The following is a 25,637-nucleotide window of genomic DNA, read 5'->3' as shown; positions in this document are numbered from 1 at the left end:
GCTCAACAGTGGTTGCGGTCACTTCAGAAACTAACTGTAACTGCTATTTACTACAAAACTTAATCTGCCAGAACAGTTTGGCTGAATTGTTTGGTTGTGTACTTTACCATTAGTCAAATAACTGAAGCATATCTACCGATCGAAAACACTTGGAAAAAGACTGACTACTATTACCATCACAACATAATTCAGCATTTTATTGTCTACTTCCTGCATTCCCTTACAAAAATACTATTCAGATTTAAAGACCTATTAGGTGTGCTCTCTACATGATTAATAATGCATTCCTTTAACATTCAAGTGAAGGAATTTATTTTATCCTAAAAACCTACAACACATTGAAACTTCAATTTTCAAAAGTTGTTTTTAAAATGCTATGGTGCTTCTTTATCTGACATTAGTAATCTTTAATTATCTCCACATTTACGACTATGTAGTACTATTCAGTGCAACCAAAACTTAAAAAAATGCTAATTTATCTTTTAGAATTTCCTGCCCTAAGTTTCTTTATTGGCACGAGACTGAACAAGGGATGAAATACATTCAAAAGGAACAAACAAATTTGTTTAATTTCCATTTACAGATAACTACAGTTACCTTTCCTACCATCAGTTAGGAATACGACAATTTTGACAATAAGTACTGGTAATGTCTTAAAACAACAAACACAATATGAAATCTTTGACAAGTTTTGTCCTTGATAATGAGTAAGGGAATTTCAACCAATTGCATAAAATATATTTCTACTAAGATCTACTACAATTATTAATTAGGCTATTCTTTGTTATCACAGTAAGAAATCAGTTTCCACTGCAACACTAAATTTCCATAAAAAGCATTCATTTAGTTGCTATTTATAGCATAAACAAATTTAGCATGTATAAAATCAATGACATAATTGTTATGTTTAGAATCACACTTAAAATTTCTACAAAGAACAAAATAGGATGCGCTGTTGGCAAAGCCAACCTAATATTATCACTGTCGAAACCATATAGCTAAACTAGAAGTAAATCTTGTGTAAGAAAAAGTGTCAGAACAACCTACGACTACAGCCCCACAAAAAAATATAAATCAACAAGTCAATCCTTCTAAACATTATTTGCAACTTTCAATCTAACAAAATTTCAAAGTGCCTGAATATGTATTAATTAAAAATTACAAACTACAATACACTAATGAGGTCTAACAAATTCTTACAACACTATATGCTGATGTTTAATCAATTCAAGTAAAAGTTGCCTAAAGAAATAATGCATCATCTGACTTTATGATTTGCCACCTGTAACTAAACACTGCTTAAACAGTGCAGTATACATCACACTGAATTATCTACGAAACATATATGCATTCAATGTAATGGCTTGTCAAAGTATTTAAGACAATGAGTAATTCTTGTGCTACTGTCAGTTTAACACTGAAACTTGCTAAAAAAGAATGCTGTAATCCCTGTGAGGATACACAATTCACGTAGTACTATTGTTAGACTACGACCCTTCTATTTAGAATTGTGCACAATAACATGTAGGCAGTCACCGGTTGCCGGCGATCCAGTTTTATGGGGCTTGTTAAGCACAGAAATGTATCGATTTCTGGTTATTGCCGCTGAATAGTATCCAACAGAGGCGCCAAATTTTGGTTATCAGTACCAATTAGTGCCAAAAATTGACAATTTTTGTTTACTAACAGTGTTCGCTTCTCATCAAGCCGTTGGAACATAAGGCCCCCCCCACCAACTGGGGACTGCCTGTATTTGCAGTACTCATGCATATCATATATGCAGTATCTAAAACACACCCTTCATGTTAGTTATAAACTACAGATTTTACACATTTCTGTTAGTGCACTCAATATGAAAATGTTCACCTGTGAGCAAAACATGAAATCCTTGAGTCTACAGTTCTGATTAATCCATAGCCTAACCTGAATAAGCATTGATATGGAGTTCCCATTTAGTGTTTAGTACTCCCTTTTGGATAATATTACGCGCTTTGGTATGGATTTCGATTTAGCTTTCCTTATGTGTTCCCTTTTGATAATGTTGACTTTTTACAGTTCTCTCAAGAAAAACTGTGAAATAAAATCCTGCTGAATGCAATTTACAACACCCTCAAAACACATCAACCGCACCATCTAAAATCTGTTCGCGGACAAACGACAAACAATCCAGCAAGCACCTCACTTTCCCTAACAATAGAGAATTCAGGGGATGACCAATACATAAAGATTTCATAGCAAGATGCTTCTCAGAAGCTCCTTATACTGGACATAACAAATTCAAATTTCTACTAACATAATACATTTCAAGAAGAATCAGAAATGAAACAATAATACAATGGCCTGTTAAAATCTCTTCACTGCTTTTTGACAGCAAAGCTCAAACATCCTGGAGTATTTATTTCCTTTTGGCAGCCAGAGACATCCGAACCACTAGCTACAGATTACCTGGCTCTACCAAGCCTTTACTGCCAATGCCTAACTATGGTATTCTCCATTCTGGTAACCATTACCATCTCTCTCTCTCAAGGGGTGGGTTACGTGTTTCTGTTTGGGTTAATTCCCATTTGTTCCTTCTAACCTTTCATGACCAGACTAGATGCAGGCAGATTCTGTTCAATGTGACATTTCCACAAGAAAAATGTGCTTCCTACCTCCAGATACCTCAAAATGAACTTGCATGTTAATTAAGCACTCACTCACATTTTAATTATGAGGGTTGCCAGCACATGCTTATGAAATCGCATGGAAGAGGCAAAGACAAAACAATCCAAAATGACACACTTCAGATTTTAAAGCAACTCTTCTAAACTTTCCTGCTAATAAAGACTTTGTTCTAGTTAACAATGATGCTACTTCACCTTCTAGGTTACCAAACCCAAGAACTACAAACAGCTACCATCCCTCAATAAACAGCATTCTACATGAATACAATGCTTTCAAGAACCGAGTTATTGCCTTTTGTATTTGATTACTATGTGCCAAAAACACACACATCTAGTTGAGAACTTTTGGCACATCTAGTTGGGAAATTAATTCAAATACTTCACAGTAAATCAATGTACAATATATTTCTCTAATTGAAACTGGAAGCATTCACTGAAAATGCCCAGCAGTGGCATAAAAACCTGATTTGCCATACAAATTCTTGCAAGTAAAATATAATTTTTTTTTTTTTTTTTTTTTTTTTTTGCAAGCATTCAGACGTTACTTAATGCTTCACCCTAATCTTTTATCAAGCCTATGTGCAAACTGTCATTTTAAAAAAGGGAACATACTTGAATAAAGATAGTCAAAATGTAAATGTTACCAACCACAATTTTGAATAATACAAAGTGAGAGTACTCCACTAAAAAATTAAATATTTAATTAGCCTCAGGAGGTGACAAGTTTTATTACGTAATTCAAACTATCGAGCAACTTTCCCAACTGAAATGCAATGAGTTTAAAAAAACCCCAACTCTGCTATTTCTTTCAATTACTTTTTGAAGACCTACCATAACAACTGAATATGTCTCTACATACCATTGATACCCTTTCATAAAAGTTGCGTCACTAATTGTGTAAGAGCACAATATTCCTTGCGCTTTAGTCAATGAATGTGATTCTAACCGACATCCAAATAGAGTATAATTGTGAGTATAACTGCAAAAATTCCTTAACTATCATCATCAGAACGAACATTTTAACTTTAATTTTTCCCTTTAAGGGGTTCAAACATGAAATGAATAGCAATGATCCAAAAAGGGAAACTGTTGTATTCACACTATCTTGATGTTACTGATCAGATTACAGAAAAACTGGTGTGGAGAATAGTCGTACAAAAATGCAAACACAATTCTGACCACTAAACATACTGTCACATGGAACCCACAACTAAACTGGCATTCAACAAACCTGTACATCTTAAACATAAATTGAAAATCCCAGTGTGTATTCATATCCCTATTCCTCTAAACATGTTCACATTGAATCAGGGTATCTTTAAAACTAGAGGTCTTGCAACAGCAAAGCAACTGATAAGTTATTAATGTATGTCTGGGAACTAATAGCTCATTAGATCACTTATGAAGGAAAATGTCCACATGTAGCAAGCAAGCAGGCAAAAATACTTCAACAAAGGACAACATTAGTACCTGAAGGACTACAGCATCATTCTAGCATGAGCATATCTAGTTTTCACCTATACAGGTCACACATGATCCAAGTTTCATCTGAGAACATGCTGATTTAGCTCAAGGTGACAAAATGGTAAACTGAGTAAATTAAGCATCATTCTGATTAAAGCATGGCTCACAATGCAGCAAACTACTCTCTAAAGTAACTTTTTTTTTCATTTTTTGTCACATGAGATGGTGCCAATTCCCTTTGGTTTCATGACTAGGAAAGAAAGTTTTAAGAGAAAAGTCTCAAAAGAACAAAAGAAAGTGTGAAATGAGTTCACAAAGTGATGTTTTGGGGATAAACTTATCCAGTTGAGGAGAATCACAGATCACTGGAGAGCAACAAGGCAGAAATACTCAAAAGCTACGATTTCTTTAAACTGATGAATCCAGCTATAAACAATAATATTCAACAATAATTCTACAAGGAATATAAAAACCGATGATAATACAACTATTCACTGGATTATTTGAAGCTTTGTGTGACAGTTACAAAGTAGCTAACCTGTGTAATAACAATATTCTTCACTAGATTGCCTAAATTGAGTTTGAATTCCTGTCCTCTTATTACAGTAACATACAATTAACTGTAAAAATAAATGATTTTGAAAACAATTAAGAAGCCATATAAAAAAACTGGAAGATACTACAGTTTCAGCTAATATTACTTCTGTTACATACAACATTAATAACAATAACAACACAGACAACTACTTTTCAAATATCAAATCTAAGTAGTGTACAGTAAATATGCATGGCATATGCACGTATATATATGAGAGAGAGAGAGAGAGAGAGAGAGAGAGAGAGAGAGAGAGAGAGAGAGAGAGAGAGAGAGAGAGAGACTCTAATGTACAGAGATTGGGAAAAATCTACTTTTGTTACAGTACACATCAAAATAAAGCTTTGCTAAATGACAAGTTTCGTTCTAGATTAAAAACAATGCTGGTCAATAAAAAAAAGTATTTAAAACCAGTTCCTCAGTTCACAGGATAAGCCTTCCAGTAAGTGCACTTTCCTGTCAACCTACAGTTAGCTCAACAATTTGTAACTCAAGAAAATCAAGACACGTATATCAAACGTACAACCCACTGTGACTCTTCCAGTAGCAAGAGTACCAAAGAGTAAAAGAAGGCAAGAATCAGAGGGAAAGTGAAAAGGAAAATGAGAGATAATAAAAGTGGCAATGAAGAACCAAGAGGATAAACTTTTCAGGGCTTGGCATCAAGCAAAACAAGCCCAGCTTACTCTCTGGATTACCTTAAAAAAAAAAATCCTTACAGAAAAAGAAGACACTTTATAAAACGTAAAACGTGCGTAACGAAGATTAACACAGCTATTTAAAACACTAACATCAATGTATGCAAAGTTCTCAGGTTAGAAACAGCACATTAGAACAAGTTGAGCAAGTCGTTATCAGACGGCTGTATGTCAAAATTACGTACGTGTCAGTGTGCGTTTTTGGTGACTATGGGAGTGGGAAGAGGGTTTACTTACATCGTCGTTGGCATCGAACTCAGCAGAGTTGAGCGATTCTCGTGACCCCCTTCGGAGTCTGTCTCGTGAAGCAGATAGTCGCCGGTTGCCTTCTGGAGTTATCCCATCCTTGACCAGACTGACGGCCTGAAGGACCAGCGGCGCGCATAGAGTCACATGCGCGCGCACACACACTCATTAGAACACTGGTTACACAAGATCATGCTAATACATACATACACTAGTAGAATGTCAAGATGGTACACTACTTACTACTTTCCAATTCCTAAAGTATAGCATGGATTTAAAGATAATGAGCTTAGCATTAAGGCTAGTATCAGGATCAATGTACGAGAGTTCAATTAAAACACTTGGGAACTACCCAGATTTTCAACATCCCAAGTCATTGATGGGATGTTTATAGACACTTATACAATAAGTACATAAGGACAAAAAAGCTTATTCCACTATGGACATTGCATTTTGCCTCTCGCCCACTGGTCTGAAGTCCCGGTGACCAATTGCAAAAAGTCATTAACTCACCTGGTGCTTTGATGAAGAACAAGTTAGAAAATAAAGCAAACAAGTGCAATGTTGGGAAATTAAGATGAAAGCTATAGCATAGTTAAATGGTAGCTGCAAGGAGTCCTTGTCCAGAAGAATCTAAAAATAAAATGAGGCTTTATGCAACTGCACATCCTTCCATTACTCAAAGCAAGTTGACTCAGGCAATGTTGTAAGAATATAAGAACTATCAGTGCCACACTTATAAGTGGAAAGTCCTTCTAAAGTTCAAAAGGCACGATTATACTCCAACTGTCCTTCATGAAAAGAACAGATTTCACTATGCAAGAACTGTAATTCAGAAACATACTTTTCCCTAAAAATCAAAAACAAATTTCTAAACGCTGCCGAAACACAAAGCCATCCTTGCTCCTTTGGCAAATCAACAATCAACTTGAGGTACTTTGCAATCTACTAACACTAGTCAAGAAAAAGTAATTCAATAATAGTTGTTACCTTTAAATCAAACCTATCACTGTATTTCTTAATTAATAAACACGTTATATCGGTTTCACTAATTTATTCCTGTACCTCATATGGCTTAAAAGTGCAAGTAAGGGCAATGCCTTTTTTCAAGGACTTTGTAATACAATATTACATGTAATAACCTTATATTTTGTATGAAAGGGAGCAGGGAAGAAGAGAGTCCTATCATTTATGACAATAATGATTTCATTCAATGATTTCATTCAATATTCTCTTAAGTTAGGTAAGAGGAGAGGAGTTTGATAGAGGAAGCATGAATAATTATGCATTGTAGTCAGAAATTATTCAATCTGATTTATCTGATCATCTAAATACGTAAATGATTATGCATCAATAAAACAATGTCAAATACAGTGGAAATTTCACTTAAACTTCCAGTTAACATTAGAGCTACTGTACCGGTATCTGAAAATTTTTTTAAATGAATAGTCGGGGTGAATAATACCTTACAAGTACATTTCTGCCAGCACGCTTTGCATATGCAAAATAAATATCTTTGGCAAACATGACAAAGCAGGATTATAGTAAAGTATATAACCAAACGGTCTGCCTGAATGACATCCCACAATAAAAAAGTATCATGCGTGTTCAAATCCTTCAATTACGTCATTTTTTAACCATCAGTGAGTTATGTGCAAAGGAGAGACGATTTGTCATCTCTCCAACTCATGAAAAAGATGCTTAGAAAAACAAATCTGCTTCTGTGCTGTATCTGGGAACGTATGCAAAACAGTCTTCAAAGCCAAGATTCAACCTAGTAGTCTGAACACCAAAGTATTAATACATGGTTGCAATGCTACACTTCTGGGATTCAAGTTAGTTTTACCAAAGTAAATTTCAAATAAATTTCCGTACTGATTTGTAATCATTATTAATATCATGATCTCTCCTCTCTTATCACTATATTTCTCTCATCAATTATAAGACTTTTACTATATGAATCCTATGTACAAAAGCTGCAGCCTTTTTTATGAATGGCCAGATAAATTTTTCTTGAATGTTTAGGTAGATAAAAATACTTCACAATGACCATTAAAGCTTGGACAAACAGTTCAGTTATCAGGCAAATATACGTATGTATGTAACGGTTGGCTTAATATAGAGAGAATTTTCAAACTGAAAGCTTTGGTTTAATATAAAGTATTTAATGTAATTTACTCCTAAACCTAACTAGGAATAGTCAAAGTTTTACATAATTACCAACATTCAAAATAAATGTTGTCTAAGGTTCAGACCACTAAGTTAAATCAAGGCCCAAAATATCAGCTTTTAAAGTTACCTAACATGCTACAAAATTCAGATGACACTGGCAGGAAAATAGTCCTTAAATCTGCTATATGAGAGAGAGAGAGAGAGAGAGAGAGAGAGAGAGAGAGAGAGAGAGAGAGAGAGAGAAGAGAAATATATTAATAAAATTTAAAATCTATAAAAGAAATTAATGTCATATATAAAGACCAAAACTCCGCTGAGTATCTTATGCTTTTTAATATCAATAAATCAAAAGTTTGAATGTCCTTCATATCTTGAGTACCCTTACCCTAAGAGGGGTACCAAGATGTTCTACTTATGGCAACACCAAATTACTACAAAACCAGATAAATTCCTTACTTATTTTATTTAAATATATCTGGTACTACTCTATAGGTATTTCATTTATAGTATAACTAGTTGGCAATACTTTATTATCAAAGTAAAAAGACAAAATATTTTAAGACAACTGGTAAATGCTAGATAAAAATTCTTTGGTAAGAACATAAACAAATCCAATGAATATTTATAGTGTGATAAAGCTACATACCCCATGTGATCAATGTAATGTGCACTGTAATGGTACATTACATTCCACAGAGTTAAAGGTTCAAAATAACTAGTTACCAAAACCTTTCAAGTTCACTTGCACTGACAATTAGATTAAAAAGTAGCTAGTACTTGGTTTTAAAATTGCATGTGGGATGATGGATAATTAGTAATTCCTGATAAAATTATTTGGTGGAATGTTACAAAAATGTGGATTCTGCAAGTTTTGTTTCATGTTAGGAAGAAAGTATATAGAAGATTACAACGGTTACATAGCAACTGTTAGTTCTTTACTGGATGTTTGTGTAGTTAAATATTCTTTCCTTACAAATAACACGCCTAGACTGATAAATTTAAATGCCATACTACTGACGGAAAAAAACAGTCTCCTAGTTTCCCCTCTAAAAAAACTTTGGTTAATGTTAAAATTACTAATGAAATCTCAAATGAGAAGGTTAAACCTGCTTTTAGACTACATTTGCAACATGCAACATACCAGCCCTTAATTATCAAAATAGCAGACTCAAAAACAACATCGTCTAGCTATGATATTCAAACTTATGCTGTGAGTTCTACCCTGTCTAAAAGTTCATCATCTAGCACCAGACAGATTTCTAAAATACTGGACTTACACTTGAACAATTAAATCAGCTAGTAACACTTACTAATATGAAATATTATCAATGCCTAATACCACAAGACAAAAGATCACTTGGGCAACTGCAAAACTATATTCCTGACTTAATAGGCTTTACAATTGCTCCAATACATATCGAACGAATCCCAAAACTGTTCTCAAGCTATGACCAATGGGTCCAGACAAACTTAGATTACCATAATAGAAGTACTTCTACAATCTATAGCCAATGGGTTCAAATAAATAATATTATATAATCATTATATGAATATTATTACAATTTACTTTGTCTACTCACTGGATCCCTATTTACCAAATCTAGACTTCCAGTCTTAAGCATCTAAATACCATAGATCCTCTTGCTAATTTCTTGAAACAGACAGTATACCATGATACATTAATACAATTGTATTTACTTGTGATTTTTATATCATGTATTACTTGAATAAAATATCCTCCAAAGCTTTGCAAATTCATCCGTAACTAAACTTAAGACATGCTGAATTTGAGGACATACAAATATTGAGAAATTGTACAGAAAACTGAACCTGACAACCACTATTGAATGGATAGTCTATAAAAACCTCATGTCATCATTTGTATCGTGTGTTGTGTCCTTTAAATATTCTAACATCTTTTTACTTGACTGCAAGTCACCTTAGTTGGACCATGTCCTTAAAACAACAACAATATCTCACCCAAGTACAAATCCCAAAACCTAACTGACTTAACTGATCATTATAACAAATTCCTATCAGAAATTATTTAAGCTTCTAAAGTCATTGAGTAATGTTCCTTTTGTTGTTCTCGTCACATCAAAAACCTTGAAATATTTCCTCTATACCACAGAATAAAATTTTTGGTGTCTATAGCCAGTAGGACTAATCATGATTCTTTCACAGTGTAAGAGCTTTTAAAGCACACTACTACTGCAGTTCAGAGAATGATTCCGATATATTTTCCACTGCTTCCCCTGGGCTCCAAGCAACAAACACTGGCCATCATTACAAATTAAGATGCTCAATGCAGTTTGATATTCATACATAATTTCCTTTTAAAATATGAGTAACTGCAGCAGGGATATGATGGGCAATTTATACAAATACTAACAGACTTGATCATTTTTGTTTATTGAAGGATATCAATGACCTAATGGATAAATGACACTAGGCTTATCAAAAATATAATGGCTTCAATACTAGAGATAATAGAAGAAATCTGAGCCTTATTGGAAGCTCAATAGTTTGGGTAAAATCATGAATAAAATGCACAAAACATGTTTTCATATTTCATTAAAAAAACACCTCGTGAACTATTTACTAAAACCTAAACTTTCCGTAATTTAAATCTAATCTCTGTAAAAAAAAATATACGAGAAGTACTTCCATGAACTTCCCTGTACGGTGGGCTTAAGACTATGATATAAACTACCCCACATTTTAAAACCATCTCCTTTAAATTAAACTCTTAGGAGAACATTTAATCAACTGCTGAAATTCTATCCTTGACTCTCCTAAAGTTCTATGTAATATAATCCACTTTTCTTCATATGTTAAAATATAAATGATAAAAAGAGTTCGTGCACATAAAACACTTTCACATAAATAGGGTAACTTCCCCTGTATAGCAAAATTTTGTCATTTAAAATTGGTGCTCAGGAAGCAGAGCTTCCAAGTCGTAACAAGCAGCAATGCAAGATACACAAGTTTTACAATGTTGAACAGTAACTGAGAGTATTGTATAATTCTGTGATACATCAATATACTCACAGATTAAGGAAAAAATTGGTATTCAAAGGCCTTGTGCATAAAAAAAATCCAGTACAAAATAGTGTTTGTTAAGCACACTACCATATACAGTACATAGATGGGGGTACAAACTTCTTTCACCAACACACAAGAGAGGCTAAGAAAAAATAATGTCAAATATCTACACGGGGTGAAGGAAAAGCCAATTACAGTGTCCTGACTGAGTACTGGGTAAGGAAGGGAACCTCTAAACTCCCTTTGATACATCCAGTATAGAACCAAAAGTTGCAGCGCAACGCTTTCTATATGCAAGCTGACATCACTGATGCTTCTGAGCATAAATGCACTGATAAACTTAATTAAAAAGCACATGGGGTAACTAACACAAAATAAAAATCAAATGTCTGCTAGCTTATTGGACGAGGTTATATCAGCTGACCTCTTTACGTGACCGGATGGCACAATCCTCGAGGGTCTCCGCAGCTTCGTATTTGCCCTGTCGACGATACAGCGCTCCAAGGTTTTTGAGGGTTGTGGTGACAGTGGGAGAATCTACTTTAGCAGCTTTGTGCCAGCCACCATATTCTCCATATGGGGCCGAATCCTTCACCTTATTTTTGTTTTCTTCACGCTCTTCTGCTACTTGCCAGATGGGTTTGTTGTCACCTATTGAGGAGAAAAATAAAAGGCACATTATAAAATATACATACTACTGTGTTATGAAAAATAATCTAGCTTTCTTCTACAATAAAAACAAACATGCCAGTGGATGCTACTGTTTATCTGAGCCATCCCACTGTGCTTGCTAGTATATATATGATTAACATTATGCCTATATATTCTTCCTAAGTAAAAGTTAATACCCCTCTTGTAGGCCAACAAAGTTAAACATAATTTATATCAGCATATAGGTTTTCATATCACCTTTGCCCTTTTTGGGGTTGGACATTATATGACTTCTCTCCATCTTCCCCTGTCTCGCACAATTTCTGTCTGAACTCCTGTCATGTCTAGGTCTTTATCTATATATACTTTTTTCTTGATCTCCTGGCCCTTTCCACAGGCATGCTATTTCCATACCCACTGCTTTTCTGACACTGTTCCTCATGCTTCTCTTTAAATGTCTAAACCATCTTGGTTTTTGAGATGCACGTTCCTCATCCTTCCCATCATGTGTCTAAACCATCTTGGTTTTTGGGAGCCAAGTCTCATTACCAGTCCCTGGAAACCCCACCTTTACCCATCTCCCTTAATCATAATACATACAATTGTCTCACAGTACTTCAGCCATTAATCTATCTATACTGTACCCTTTCAACATCTCCAGTTTCTTTTAATCTACCCTCCATGAAGGTGACTATAAACTACTTTATTTCTTAATTATCTCCCTTTCAAAGGGGGAGTAGTCTTATTTTTGAATAAACCTGAATCTCTTTTACCCAAAGATGCTTTTACTCTAATCTCTTTTACCCAAGGATGCTTCGCACTATGTTTGGTTAAAACATCCAGTGGTTCCACTGAAAGTGATAATAAATCAAAATTTATACAAGCTATGCATACAATCAGACACAAAGATAAAGGTAGTGTAATATTCCCTCTCCATCAGGTTTATACAAACATGAGACCCATGAGAAACAGCACTACAGAAAGCTACCTTAATGCTACATATATGATAGCCATTTTTCCTACACAAAATTTTGGATCTCTACTGTAACCAACAGGAACCATGGTTCAAGCACACTTAAATCTAAACTGCATACAGATAATTGCATGTTAATTTGATAATTGCATGTTAATTTGACACCTTGCTCTAGAAACCTTACAGCTACACTACATAAAGAGGCTTTAACAAATGTTTTGTCATATCTGGCCAGGTAATTCCCAGTAAGATTTCTAAACAACCCTGAGATATCTTCAGTACTTCTGAATTATTTCAATCTTCTAAATGAACTAAACTCCCATGTGACAAGGACTCCATCAAATTTGGTTGAAACTTATCCAGTGGTTCTGAAGAAGGTAAAAAACATTAAATATTTACAAGAGACAGATCTCCAAATGATGAATACACTTTAATTAAATAAACCCTCACCTGCTTACAGCACAGGTGAACTAAAATTACCGTTTTAATTTTAATTCATTCATGAACTTCACAATCCTTTGAGAATAATAGCGAGTCCATCACATCCTATTCTAAACTGGAAATCGGAAATGAAATGCCACTATGGCTGAAAAAATACAGTAGCAGGGTATGTAATCCTCAACAGCATGTGAACAAAACATTTGAATAGAAAATCATTAATGAATAATACATGAAATAAACCATGTATATACATACAATTATGTTGATTAGTAAATACCTCTGGAATTGGCAGTGTAATAAAGTATTTCTTCATCTTTTCAAGCGTTGATAGATTTGACTTCTGGACTTAATATTTTGGGAAATATTTCAGAAAATCACGGAAAACTAATCACACAGACAAAAAAAGGAAAATGTAGGTTACCTGCAAAAATATCACCAAACAATTTAGTGCACATTGCACTCTCTACATCTAACTCAAGACCAATGAAAATCAAGAAGACATTCCTTACCATCAATGGCACCAAATTCGCGCTCATGAGCTCGGGTCAGCACCTGTTTATAGAGAATCTCAGCCTCCTTGTATTTGCCCTGCTTGAGGTAGGCTGACGCTAAGTTATTCTTGGTTTTCGCAACATTGGGGTCGTCTGGACCCAATTTGGTTTCATATATTTCTAGAGCCCGCTGGTAGTACTTCTCTACTTCTTCATACTTGCCCTGCAAAAGAGGAAAATCATGATCTTTAAAACATTCTCTGCAGGATCAACATAACTAAGTCAATTATCAAGTAATGAAAGCCTTATCAGTAACAGGCACAAAATGCAGTAAGCATGCTTTTATGGCACAACTTGATATCCAGCATGGAGGAAAAAAAATAAAGGCCAAAGAAATTTGTCTAGGTTTACAATGTTGATCTGTGTGACTATGCAATATTTTACTATATACTATTGCTAATCCTGGGAAAATACTTTAGACATTGCTAAAGATAAATCTTACGGGATCTTAAAATGTATGTCTAATGTATACTACTTCAAATAACTATACACATTTCAATAACTGGTGATAAAAGCGAAACAACAAACAACTATGGAATTTTATATGCTTTCCTTCAGAGAAACAACTCTGAACTTCATAAATCTGGCTTGCTTAGTTCAGCCATGCACATATTCTCTTGTACAGAATCAAGAATTGTTTATATTGAATACAATATGCAGTAATCACAAGTGTGTGCATTTAATTTTGTAATGGAAAACTGAAAATAACCAAATCAAACTGTGACAAAATAGTCTTTTTGACAAGTTTCATCAATGATCAAGTCTTGATCTATAAATTAATAAATGCTTTCAAATTGTCTATCAAGGATTCTAAAGGGGAGTTTTAAAACAGCTATCACCACTCTCTGGAACCAATGAAAAGTATGCTTTGTGTCTTGAACTTTACAGTTACCAAAAAGATAGTAAAGTTAATGATCTTGATATCCTTCATATGAAGGTAGTACAATGGTTAGGGCAATGAGAAGCCCTTGGGGATTTACAAAGTGTGCCTTGTGGTACCCTGTTTGAAGCTACATGTTTTCAGTCTCCTGTCCAACCTGCATAGCTTTCTAACTTCATTTTTATCCCTTTCTTGTGGCCTGTTCCTACTTCGTTATCCAACTTCTTTAACTAACTTACTCCAACTTTCCCCTTTTAAAAACGGATCATTAGGGAGTCGCATCAATCTACAAGTTGAACTCAGTCTTGATCAAATTTATTCAAAACTACAAAAGACAATAAGAATAGCTATTCTTTGGGTGCAGCAGCAAATCCTGCAACAAAAATTGAATGGGCATTCTATTTTACAAAGTACATCTTTACAGCTCACATGCTCTGATGTATGTTCCTGATGATCAACATTTGAGGGCCCAAAACTTCAATATAATATCACACTTTTGATCCATTCATAAAAACCCAGATCCAACGTCAACCACAGGGAATGTTTCAGATCTTTCTCCATTATTGTTTTTTTTATATAGATCTAAGATTCATTTGAAGGTGTTGGACATAAAATGAAAGGGCCAAGATAATCAGTCATCAGCAAATATTAAAGGAAGATAATCCTAATGATTAATCACAATAAATTCATATAGCATTAAAAAAATGTAATACGATTATATACAAAGCAAGTCAATTCACCCATATGAGAACATGGTGTTTCAATGATCCACTGTCTTGTGATTCTGAGTGATGATAAATCACTGTAAATGTCAGGAATATTTTTCAATCAACAGAAAACAAAATAACCATAAGTACCAAATACATATACGTACAGGCAGTCGCCAGTTATCGGCAAGTGTTCTGTGTCTCTGCAGGGTGCTGATAAGCAAAACCGGCATTAACTGAAATTTGGTGACTTATGGCACAGAGTTTCAGTATGTTAGGTATGTTATGGCGCCATAACTCTATTATTAGCACCTTATGGCGCTGATAAGCGAAACTTGGCCTGTTATGGCACCATAAACCACCAATTTTATGGCGCTAGACAAACGCCATTAAACCGAATCACCATTAACCAAGTCCGCTGATAACTGGGGACTGCCCGTATATATATATTATATTCAGAAATGTGTATGGGTGTATCATGAGTTGTATCTTACAATGGCGCTTATACATAAATCAGCTTATGTTCCCAAATGTTCAACTGATCCTAAATTTACATCAGCAGATATTTCCTAAGGAATAGAGGACCTATGTAGGGTTACCACCTACGGTATGCCACAGAATAGTGTACTAAAAAGGAATCATTGCAATTTCCCTTTGGCTCCAGCTGCACTGGCTTGAGGCCTTTTCTGAATTAGCTCTCCAATATTTTCACTTTTACCTGGCTCCAAATTTGCCCACTCACTGAAGAAAAAACTTCTTACTTGACCCCTAGTAAGTCTCTCTGAATGTGGTTCAGTGGTCTTGTTAAAACTAACCTGTAGTATTTAATAACTATAACAACAGTTATGATATTTGAAAGATTACTTTTACTGTACGTAAATCTATTAGAAAATTATTGCTGCACCTTAAAAAGCGATAAAGTTTTATAAGACACTTGTCATCCTCATCTATTCTTGTCATCCACATTTATTCTTAATGCACCCTGTAAACTGATAATTTAAAATAAAGTTTTAAATTATCAACCCACACAGAATTATGTCTTGTATATAAGTAAACATATTTCTGATGGCTGTGTTAAGTATTTCTGCAATAATACCAAAGCTCATTCACCATGAAATTGGAATATTGTACTTTTAAAAATTTAAAGAACATTTAATATGTATTACAAAAAGCAACAGAAATAATTTTATGCTCAAGCAAGCAATATGAATGTATTTTGGATTAATGAACTGACACACACACACACACACAAAAAAGAGGAGTGAAGTGCATAAAAAAAAAGGTGGAAACAAATCACTCTGAATGCCTACATATTTTTCAGATGCTAGCAAATAGCATACTGTCTCACACTTGCACAAGGTTCTCTTAGTGGAGTTATCACTGCATCACTAAAAGCTTTAACTATTCCAACAGCAGGTAGCACATTAGTGTTAAGTAACTAACCAGACCACAGAGTTCACATACATCTCTCTAATAGGGTTGGCCTTGAGTGGTGGAGACAACAAATATTCTGCAGATAAAGTTCCAACAACATATTGGAATGTGTTTTTGAAGAGCTTTCAATTTTGTTTAAGAACCTAAAACAACCTGTATGATAAGAAGCCCAAATACAAGCTGAAGCAAGCAACAATGTGACAAAAGCATGAACTAAGTGTGTTCAGTCACTCTAAAAGCCTCATCAATAAAAGAGTATAATATCATTTGAAAACTAAAGACACTGTTAAAATGTTTCCCAGTTTAAATTGGCACATGCAAAATAAATAAGAGTATTTTGTGGTAAAGCTTTATTGGTGGAAGCCAAGCCACACCAGATATGTATTGTTGACATATCTTTTCAACAAGGTGAATTGCCATGTCCATAGATAAAAATGACAAAGCCTATGGACACAGCTGAACATGTTATCTATCCTTATCTCACTACCAGCTAATAAAAATTTCTAGTCCCCTGTAGATGTTCAACCGCTTATCTCCCATTGTGACTTCATGGACCATAACACTTTATCTGTCGTTCTTAGTGAATTCAATACCATTCTCCTCCCCAATGCCCTTGTCTAATCCTATACCTTTCCTATATTCTGTATGTAAGGCCTACATAATTCCTACTGCCTTGAAGTGACCAGCAAAATATTAGCCCTCAATCTTAACCATTTTGATTCCTAGTGGACTTCAAACACAAACTGAATCTCTATTAACTGTTTTTGTTTTTGCAGATATACTTACTCCTGCTCTGCTTTCCCCTTGGAAATGTGTCTAATCACTCCAAACACTGCTTTGTTAAACCCTTTAGATCAATTATGATATGCTGACATGTCACCCAAAATCTAACCCCAGAATCTCTAACATTAAAATAACAGCTTTCAAATGCACATATTAAAAATGGAATGTTCACAAAACTTACAAACCTACCCTTTTCTTTCTTCCAAGATACCTTTTCATCAAAGCCTTTAGGGCCAGGCACAATTCTTTTGGAATGAATTTATTAACTACTGTTCCTTTTATTTACTAACTAGCCTTTCTTTATTTATAGCTTCCAATGTTCTGTTTGTAAATCGTAATCTTTCCGTTTAATAGAAATTTTAAAGCTGATTTAAATGAAATTTCTTTCAGTTGTCTTAATCATACAATATATATTATTTATAATATCAAATTACACCTATGACTAATTTTGGCTTTATTTGACAAAATGGAAGAGGACAATATCATTCTGCACTATTTTGGTCGTTAAAGATAAAATGCAGAGTAATTTCCCTTACTTCAGCATTTTGAATGTCAACAGATGTTGAATAGAATAGAATATAGAATTTAGGCCATAGGCCAAGCGCCAGGACCTATGAAGTCATTCAACGCTGAAACTAAAATTGACAGTAAAAAGATTGGAAAGGTGTAACAGAAGGAAAACCTCGCAGTTCCACTATGCATCAAGCATCAGTTATTAGAAGAGGGTGGAAAGTAAGATGGAAGAAAGTGAATATGAACAGAGGAACAATAAAAGAAAAGAAATGTGTTGTAGTTAGGGGCCGAAGGAATGCTACAAAGAACCTAAAGTAATGCCTATAGTGCACTTTATAAGGTGCAATGACGGCACTACCCCACCTACAGGGAACAGATGTTGATTGGACAGTTTGCTGCACCTTGCTGTTTTGAAAAGAATCCCTATCCTACAAACACAACTTCAGAAGTCGAAAAAATACACACAAAACCAGTAGCTATTACTTTTCCTGTGAGAAAAATATTATTGCAGGGTTAAAAATTTAAACATTTCTAGCACAAAAAAAGAATAAAAATTAGTTATAGAGCAAATATACACTTGCCCAATCCTGTGACAAAAAAGCAAAATAAGGACAATAAATTTATAATAATAATAATAATAATAAAAATTCACACAACATTGCATTTCTCCCACCATAACTTAGGTATACTAAAATCCAACCCCTTTTAATCATTTTAAGCATGCAATATTTCTATTCCTGTTGCAGTACATGACATAACACAACAGAGTACTATGCAGTAACTGTTGAAGCAGCAACAAATAAAACTAGGAGGTGCAATCATTTATGGAGTGCAAGACAAACCAGCAGGGCCACTACCTTTTAACCAATAAGAGCCCTTTAAAATACAGGGGGGGGGGAAGAGGCAACGTCTGTATTATCATTCAAATGCCCTAATGCATGCCTGAAGCCTAATGCATTCCTACTTACACTAAGATGTTACTTCAAAAACTTCAAAACATATGAGGTCTCATCAATGGTAGAGCAAGGAAAAAAATTAGTGTAAGGCATTTCATAATCCACTTCCTCAGTACCAGTGATAATAATAGTAATACAAAAAAAACAGCATGCTCAGTCAAAATACAAGTAAAAAATGCATCATAAATACTGTAACAGACATTAACATAAATGTAGATGGTGTTGGTAGTAGGTGTATGTATACTGCAAAAAAAAAAATAATAATAAAGTAAAAACTGAGAGAAGATATAAAAAAAAGTTTGTGTTTAAATGGGAACTTTGTTGACCATTAAGCACTAACAGATTGGAAAGCATTATTAAAGAATCTTGCCTTGGTAAACTTAAATCCCACACTTTTAAGCTTTCCCACTATTCAACCACACTTCTCATGACCAAGAAAACCATCCCGATCTCAAAATAAAAGAACACAGCACTGCACCCTATCAAAACACATAAGGACACGCCCACAAACCACAAACAAGTCAGTACCTAAAAGCTCACCATACCTGACAACTCATTTTACAAGATCCGATACTGTATTGCCATAGCTAAATACAAATGGAAAGTTTTATTCACAATTGCTTTTTAAATATGAAAATGAAACTAAAACATGAAAACTAACTTCTTTCAGTGCAAGTTCATATCTAAGCAAACTGATGCAGATTCTTATATTTTAAAAAATCTTTTACAATCCTACTGGATGCAAGGTTTTCTATATGGTTAGCAAATGACATGCACACACTTGGGAAATTTTATAGGCAGACAGACAATTACAATTCTGCCTTTTAATCTTCACCTGTTCCCTTTGGACTCTTCCCACCTAGCTGTCTAACTTATTGAATTTGTTCAAATTACCAGCTCCCACTTAAGAATTTAATCAATCTTGATGAATTTCACTTACTACTCTCATTCTCTCACACACACATATATTCTTAAAAGAAAGCAATTTATACTGTGTCCATAATGAATGTTGCTAATCATTAGAAAATAAACACTTTACTGATATGAGAGAGAGAGAGAGAGAGAGAGAGAGAGAGAGAGAGAGAGAGAGAGAGAGAGAGAGAGAGAGAGAGAGAGAGATTTCAAATGGCAATACAGTACATCTACTTTCCTCGCATAACCAGGTGTCTCTACATCCCTTGTCATAAACTACTACATTCATGGATTAGTCACTAAGAAAGCAACAACAACCCTCCAGTCTCGAGAGAAGACATTAAACGTCCACTTTCAACTAATACAATGCAATACTCCCCAAGCAGAAACGACGACAGAAAAATTGCTACCGAAGTACCTCACAATGCTGAAGCCAGACACTCCCCCAAAACAGAGAGAGAGAGAGAGAGAGAGAGAGAGAGAGAGAGAGAGAGAAAAAGAAAGAGTGTGAGAATAAAGAGAAAGAGAGAGACTCCCTTGCCAAATAGCATCGCCATCAACAAGATACCCATAAAACCCAGGAGAAAAACTTATTATAGATCACAATTATAAAATAAAACTTACGAGAAGCTCTTCCTTAGGTACACCTCTACGCTCCTCCTGAGATATCTGCGGCACAACCTCGGTTAGTCACACAGGCACATGATATAGCTCTGAAGGGTTACTACAATACACCACCCTTATGAAGGTCACTTTTTTTTTTTTTTTTTTTAAAGGCTGTATCACACGGAGATTATTACCACACTAGACTAAAAGAATATGATCTACACAAATTAAGAAAAAAATATTGATCTTGAAGTCTATATATCTGCAGAAATAACAGCAATAATATCTGCAATGAGCAGATATTGTAATCAACTAAGTATTTGGTGTCTCTGCTGAGGTAACAACTGAAGTCAATACTTTTTATGCAACATAAACATTAATGTTGACTGGGTAAATATTAACAAAACATTAACTTGTGAACCTGCTAGTTCAGAATAGTACTGGACCTACTTCATAACATACCAGAATAAGAATAGCAGTGAAGATATTAAATTAAATGATATTCATAAAATGCCAAAACTATTGTATTGTGGTTAAAATTCTACAAAAAAATAACATAAAAGTACTCTGGGTTGATTGCTAATAATGTAAAGCATATACGTACATGACACCAGAGACATTTTCCAAGCTCATCATTCTTTACATATTTAAAATTCATGTATCACTACTTATAAACACTTTTTTTTTTAGGCAAAAAGCACATATAATATTATAACAGCAAGCCAGAGGTCACCATTTTCTCATTGGGAAAGGAAAATATCAACCCATGGCTTGTAGGTATCTACGGCTGAATTTTAATGGGAACGAAATGAAATCTTCCTGTAGAACAACTCAAAGATAAATTTCTTAATATCAACTGCTATCTTAGCAGAGACACAATGGTCAAGTTAGCCACAAATATTACTTGATTAGGAAGAATCTCTACGACTAAAACTTACTGTAAACACTATGTACAAATGATAATGTTTCCATGTGAAAGAGCATAGAAGTCTCATTCTAATGACCCAAAACTATACATCTATATACAGGAAAATGTAAAAACCTAAACCTATGTACAATCATATATCCCATCTATTTCTATTACCTAATAATAATAATAATAATAATAATAATAATAATAATAATAATAATAATAATAATAATAATAATAATACATAATAATAATAATAATAATAATAATAATAATAATAATATAATAATAATAAAATGGATTGGACTGACAGCATAAGAAAGTCTCTACTTGCGTCACAAACATGAGATTTTAAACAAATAAAAATGGTAAGCTTTCCTTTATCAAAGTAAAGAAATATATATTTACTTTATAGCAATCATTCCATCTATCTCCTAATGCTACAAAACTAATGAAACAAAATTCCAATGTAACGAATATTACTGCAGTTAAATATAAAATCAAAACATTAAATGGGTCAAAGCCAATGACAGTACAATCTGAAATTAAATTTTTTCATTAAAAATGCTGTACAATAAATTTAATAAATTTTGCTTCGGGAAAAATTAACAGACCATTGTCTCAGTTTCAAAGCCTTTTAGATAACAGAATATCAATCAGATGTATATCAGAGGAGGATCTTTTATAAGAAAGCTTACAGAATAAAAAAAATACTATGTGATTTTAATTATACAGAGTAATATTAATGCCATACTCAATTTAAAATGGACATTCAACAGATATGATTTACATTGAAAAAAAAAATAAATAGGATACACCAACCAACAAGAGTGAGGCTTTTAATACTGAAGCATTTAGGAGAAGATTTAAAGTCAAGCTTAGTACTTAAAGGATAACTTGATCAAACAAATACAAGTAGAAAGTTCTTTGTGACTGATAAAACTGACAAAAGTAGGATTTATATTTTTCATTATGTAAAGATTGTGGTATGTGCCTTACAAAAAGATTACTTACTACAGTGCAGTATACTACTAAATTTTATTTGCATATATCAGGAACTTGATTCACTTCCTACTGCCCTTTATGCAATAACATTTTTAATGCCCCTTGATAAATTTCATTTGATAAACTTTAATAAAGATGCCTTATTTCAATCAATTTAATGACCCATAACAAAATCTAATGGTTTCTTACTCAAGATAATTTAGATCTTTTATTCTAAAATAAAAATGAAAACTAACACTAATGAATAAAAAATAACCTAGAGAAAGTTTCATATTAAAACCAACTAAAAAGGTGTGTCAGGATCTACTGAATTAACACAGAGACTGCTGATAACTATAAAAATGAATTGCAAAACTGAATAAGCAACAGAAACAGAAAAATTTGTAATGTCTTTAACATTCACTCCCAAATTTCAGAGGAACTATTTACAATGAAACCATTTTGTGGTAGACTAAATGATATTTAATAATACCAATACCACCAACAGTTTCAGAAATCCATGCTCACTCTTCAAGGTAGACAAAACAATAATGAGAATCCTGTTGTGTTTACAATGAAGATGGGCTTAATCCCTTGGAACTGACAGGGGAGTGGTAAGTGTTGTTTGTCTTTCTAACCACTGGTCCAATAAAAAAGCTACGATATTATATTGCTAAACTCTACCAAAGTGGCTATCAATACTTTGGAAACTGAGCATTTTCCCGGCAAAATAGTCAAATGTATTTAATTTTCAATTAAAAACAGAACATGCAAATATCAGTTTTGCTCAATATATAGTGACTAAAATGGACAAAAGAATGAGACTTCATGGTACACAGGTTACTACAAACAGCTGTTACAAAATGTCAATTAATGAGACAAAAGAAACCATTAAAAGGTGAAAATTATATTCTGCATATAATAAGCAAGGCTAAAACTTCACTCTGTAACTGGGATATAATGAAATGGTAACCACTACTGTAACAAGGAAAATATTCAAAACCAAAATTATAAAAACAAAACAAATTTCATGCACAAACAGCTGGAACACCAACTAAGTTTATTTACAGTTTTGCAAAAACTAAACCATAAAATAACTTCCACTTACAGCCACATCAGCAGTTGAACTTCTACAAATAAATTATGATTGCTAACATAAATAATTCTTGAAAATAATAAGTTATCTGACAAAAGAGGAAAAACTGCTCTTAAAATACTGTACTGACTAAGCATATTAAATATCAAGCTAAAATCACAGCCATGCAACTTCATAATTTCTTTACTCTTCTTTAACTGGTCAAATGCGTGTTGAGGAAAATATCTGTATGGGGACTTTAGGGCACAGAGTAATTGCTATTAGATTCACCCATCTTAATAACAAATGCACTTTCTCTAGCCATTCCAGCAGTGGCAGCAGCCAAGCTATTATCAGCTCAAGGGTTGATGGTTAAGTGCAAGGATGTAATTGCAACAGGTTGGCGCATTCACAAACCTGTTTTGGAAGTTAATCACACAAAAAATGCGTCACGTACCTGATTCTGACAGAGGAGAGCCAGATTGTTCAGTTGTTTGGCAACATCTGGGTGATCTCTTCCTAAGACTTTTTCACGGATCTCTAGGGCCCTCTTGCAGAGTGGTTCCGCCTCCTTGTACTTCCCTCGCTTTCCGTATAACACCTACACAAATGATTTATTAGTCATCATGAAGTAACATGACAATTTTTGTAATTCTAATGATCATTACAGTTTTATTAGCCAAGAGCTTAACCAGACCAGCCAATGTGGAAGTGCTTTGCTTGAAACACTGTACATGTACTATATTTAGGGATCTTTACAGAATCCTTTCTGCCCCTACATTTACTGGTTTCTGATTTATTTTTCATCCATTCCCTCTGCTATATTCCCACTTATTTGCCCAACTTGATTAATTTTGCCTTGTTCCAGTTCTCTATTTCTGTGTAAAAAAAAAAAATTATTCTCGATCTAGTTATACTATTTTATAACAACAATCAACAATAATAATTAACATGACATTTTGCCAAGAACTGATGAAAATTCAAGCCTAACTTAAATGTTATTTTTAGGATTAGTGAATACTACATAATTATCATAAGTGAATGTTGTGTAATATATGTAGAATAGGATGAGGGCACTTTTGGTACATTACTGTTTATATCATGAATGCAAATTCATTTTCAGTACTAGTCTAGGCAGTCCCTCGTTGGCCGAGTGGATTTCGCACTCGACTACCGATCCGGTGGTCCGAAGTTCGATCCTCGGCACGGCCAACGTGGAACCAGAGGAATTTATTTCTGGTGATAGAAATTCATTCCTCGATACAATGTGGTTCGGATCCCACAATAAGCTGTAGGTCCCGTTGCTAGGTAACCAACTGGTTCCTAGCTACGTAAAAATATCTAATCCTTCGGGCCAGCCCTAGGAGAGCTGTTAATCAGCTCAGTGGTCTGGTAAAACTAAGATATACTTAACTTAACTAGTCTAGGCTATGGTAATCCTATTTGTCAGTGGAAATGGAATGACCTCCATGAGTCTGTCTTGTTATTCAATTGAATTCTATTAATATCATTTGAATTTGCACTTTATTGCATTTTTTCTTTCATGTCAATATAAGATAGAATATAAGTACACTGTGGGTTATTATCTTTTCATTTATGGCAAAGTAGTTGAGTAAATTTTTTTTCAACTACTTTAGGGAAATAAATTATTTCTTTCTGTAAGAACTTCAATACTTCCATTACAAAGTCTACCTTTTTCATATATATATGTAATCCTATTATCAAAATTAATACCTCTGTAACAACAAACTGGCTAACTCCAGGGCGAGGGTTATTTTGACCCACAGTACTTTTGCTCTGCAATAGGTTTTCAGAACCTAACCAATATCTGTATTCCTTTTAACTGCAATGCTTCACATAACTCTCGGAAGTGTTTCAATTAAATACATAAATACTAAGTGAATAATGCCAATATAAACTTACAGCTAGGTTATTCAATGTTGCAGCAACTGCTGGATGATTCTCTCCAAGAGTCTTCTCTCGGATTGCCAGAGCATCATTCAGCAGGTTTGCAGCTTCTTTATACTTATTTTGATCCCTGAAAAGGCAAACGGGAATAGAATACTTGAAGATTTTAAAGGTGACAATAAAATTTCAATGGTGATGAACATATATTCATAAACAGGTGGTAGTATTTATCATATACAACTGATTATCATTTATCCCTTTATTATATCTTCTCCTCATGGATGTTGACATCTGGATATCATTTAATATCAAAACTTTACCAATGAAAAAAATCCACAGCAGCAAATGATCTCATGTATCTGCAATTCTAGCAAGGTTGTGTAATTTTGTAAAATTACATATGTAACATTTTTGGATACATATTTACTAATCCTTACTGTAGCATGTAAATAGTTTATTTACTAATCCTT

General features: G+C 34.0%; 1 protein-coding gene across 16 annotated transcripts in view; it reads right to left on the bottom strand.

Moving 5' to 3' along the window:
- The window catches only part of LOC135202974 (kinesin light chain-like), a 197,754-nt gene that overhangs the window by 24,160 nt on the left and 147,957 nt on the right, over window positions 1–25,637 (bottom strand). For 10 of the 16 annotated variants that reach the window (XM_064232496.1, XM_064232497.1, XM_064232487.1 and 7 more), the window contains 6 exons: window positions 25,183–25,297; window positions 23,717–23,860; window positions 20,309–20,353; window positions 13,458–13,662; window positions 11,308–11,534; window positions 5,658–5,783 (listed from right to left, as the gene is read on the bottom strand). In XM_064232496.1, coding sequence (XP_064088566.1) covers window positions 5,658–5,783; window positions 11,308–11,534; window positions 13,458–13,662; window positions 20,309–20,353; window positions 23,717–23,860; window positions 25,183–25,297 — 862 coding nt within the window. The remainder of the gene's footprint in view (window positions 1–5,657; window positions 5,784–11,307; window positions 11,535–13,457; window positions 13,663–20,308; window positions 20,354–23,716; window positions 23,861–25,182; window positions 25,298–25,637) is intronic. The other 6 variants (XM_064232494.1, XM_064232501.1, XM_064232503.1 and 3 more) reach the window with 2 other exon arrangements.

This window comes from Macrobrachium nipponense, chromosome 33, assembly GCF_015104395.2.
Source record: "Macrobrachium nipponense isolate FS-2020 chromosome 33, ASM1510439v2, whole genome shotgun sequence".
In the NCBI taxonomy this organism is placed as follows: Eukaryota; Metazoa; Arthropoda; class Malacostraca; order Decapoda; family Palaemonidae; genus Macrobrachium; species Macrobrachium nipponense.
Note: the sequence above shows the minus strand (reverse complement) of the source record. Positions and strands in the feature narration are given on the sequence as shown.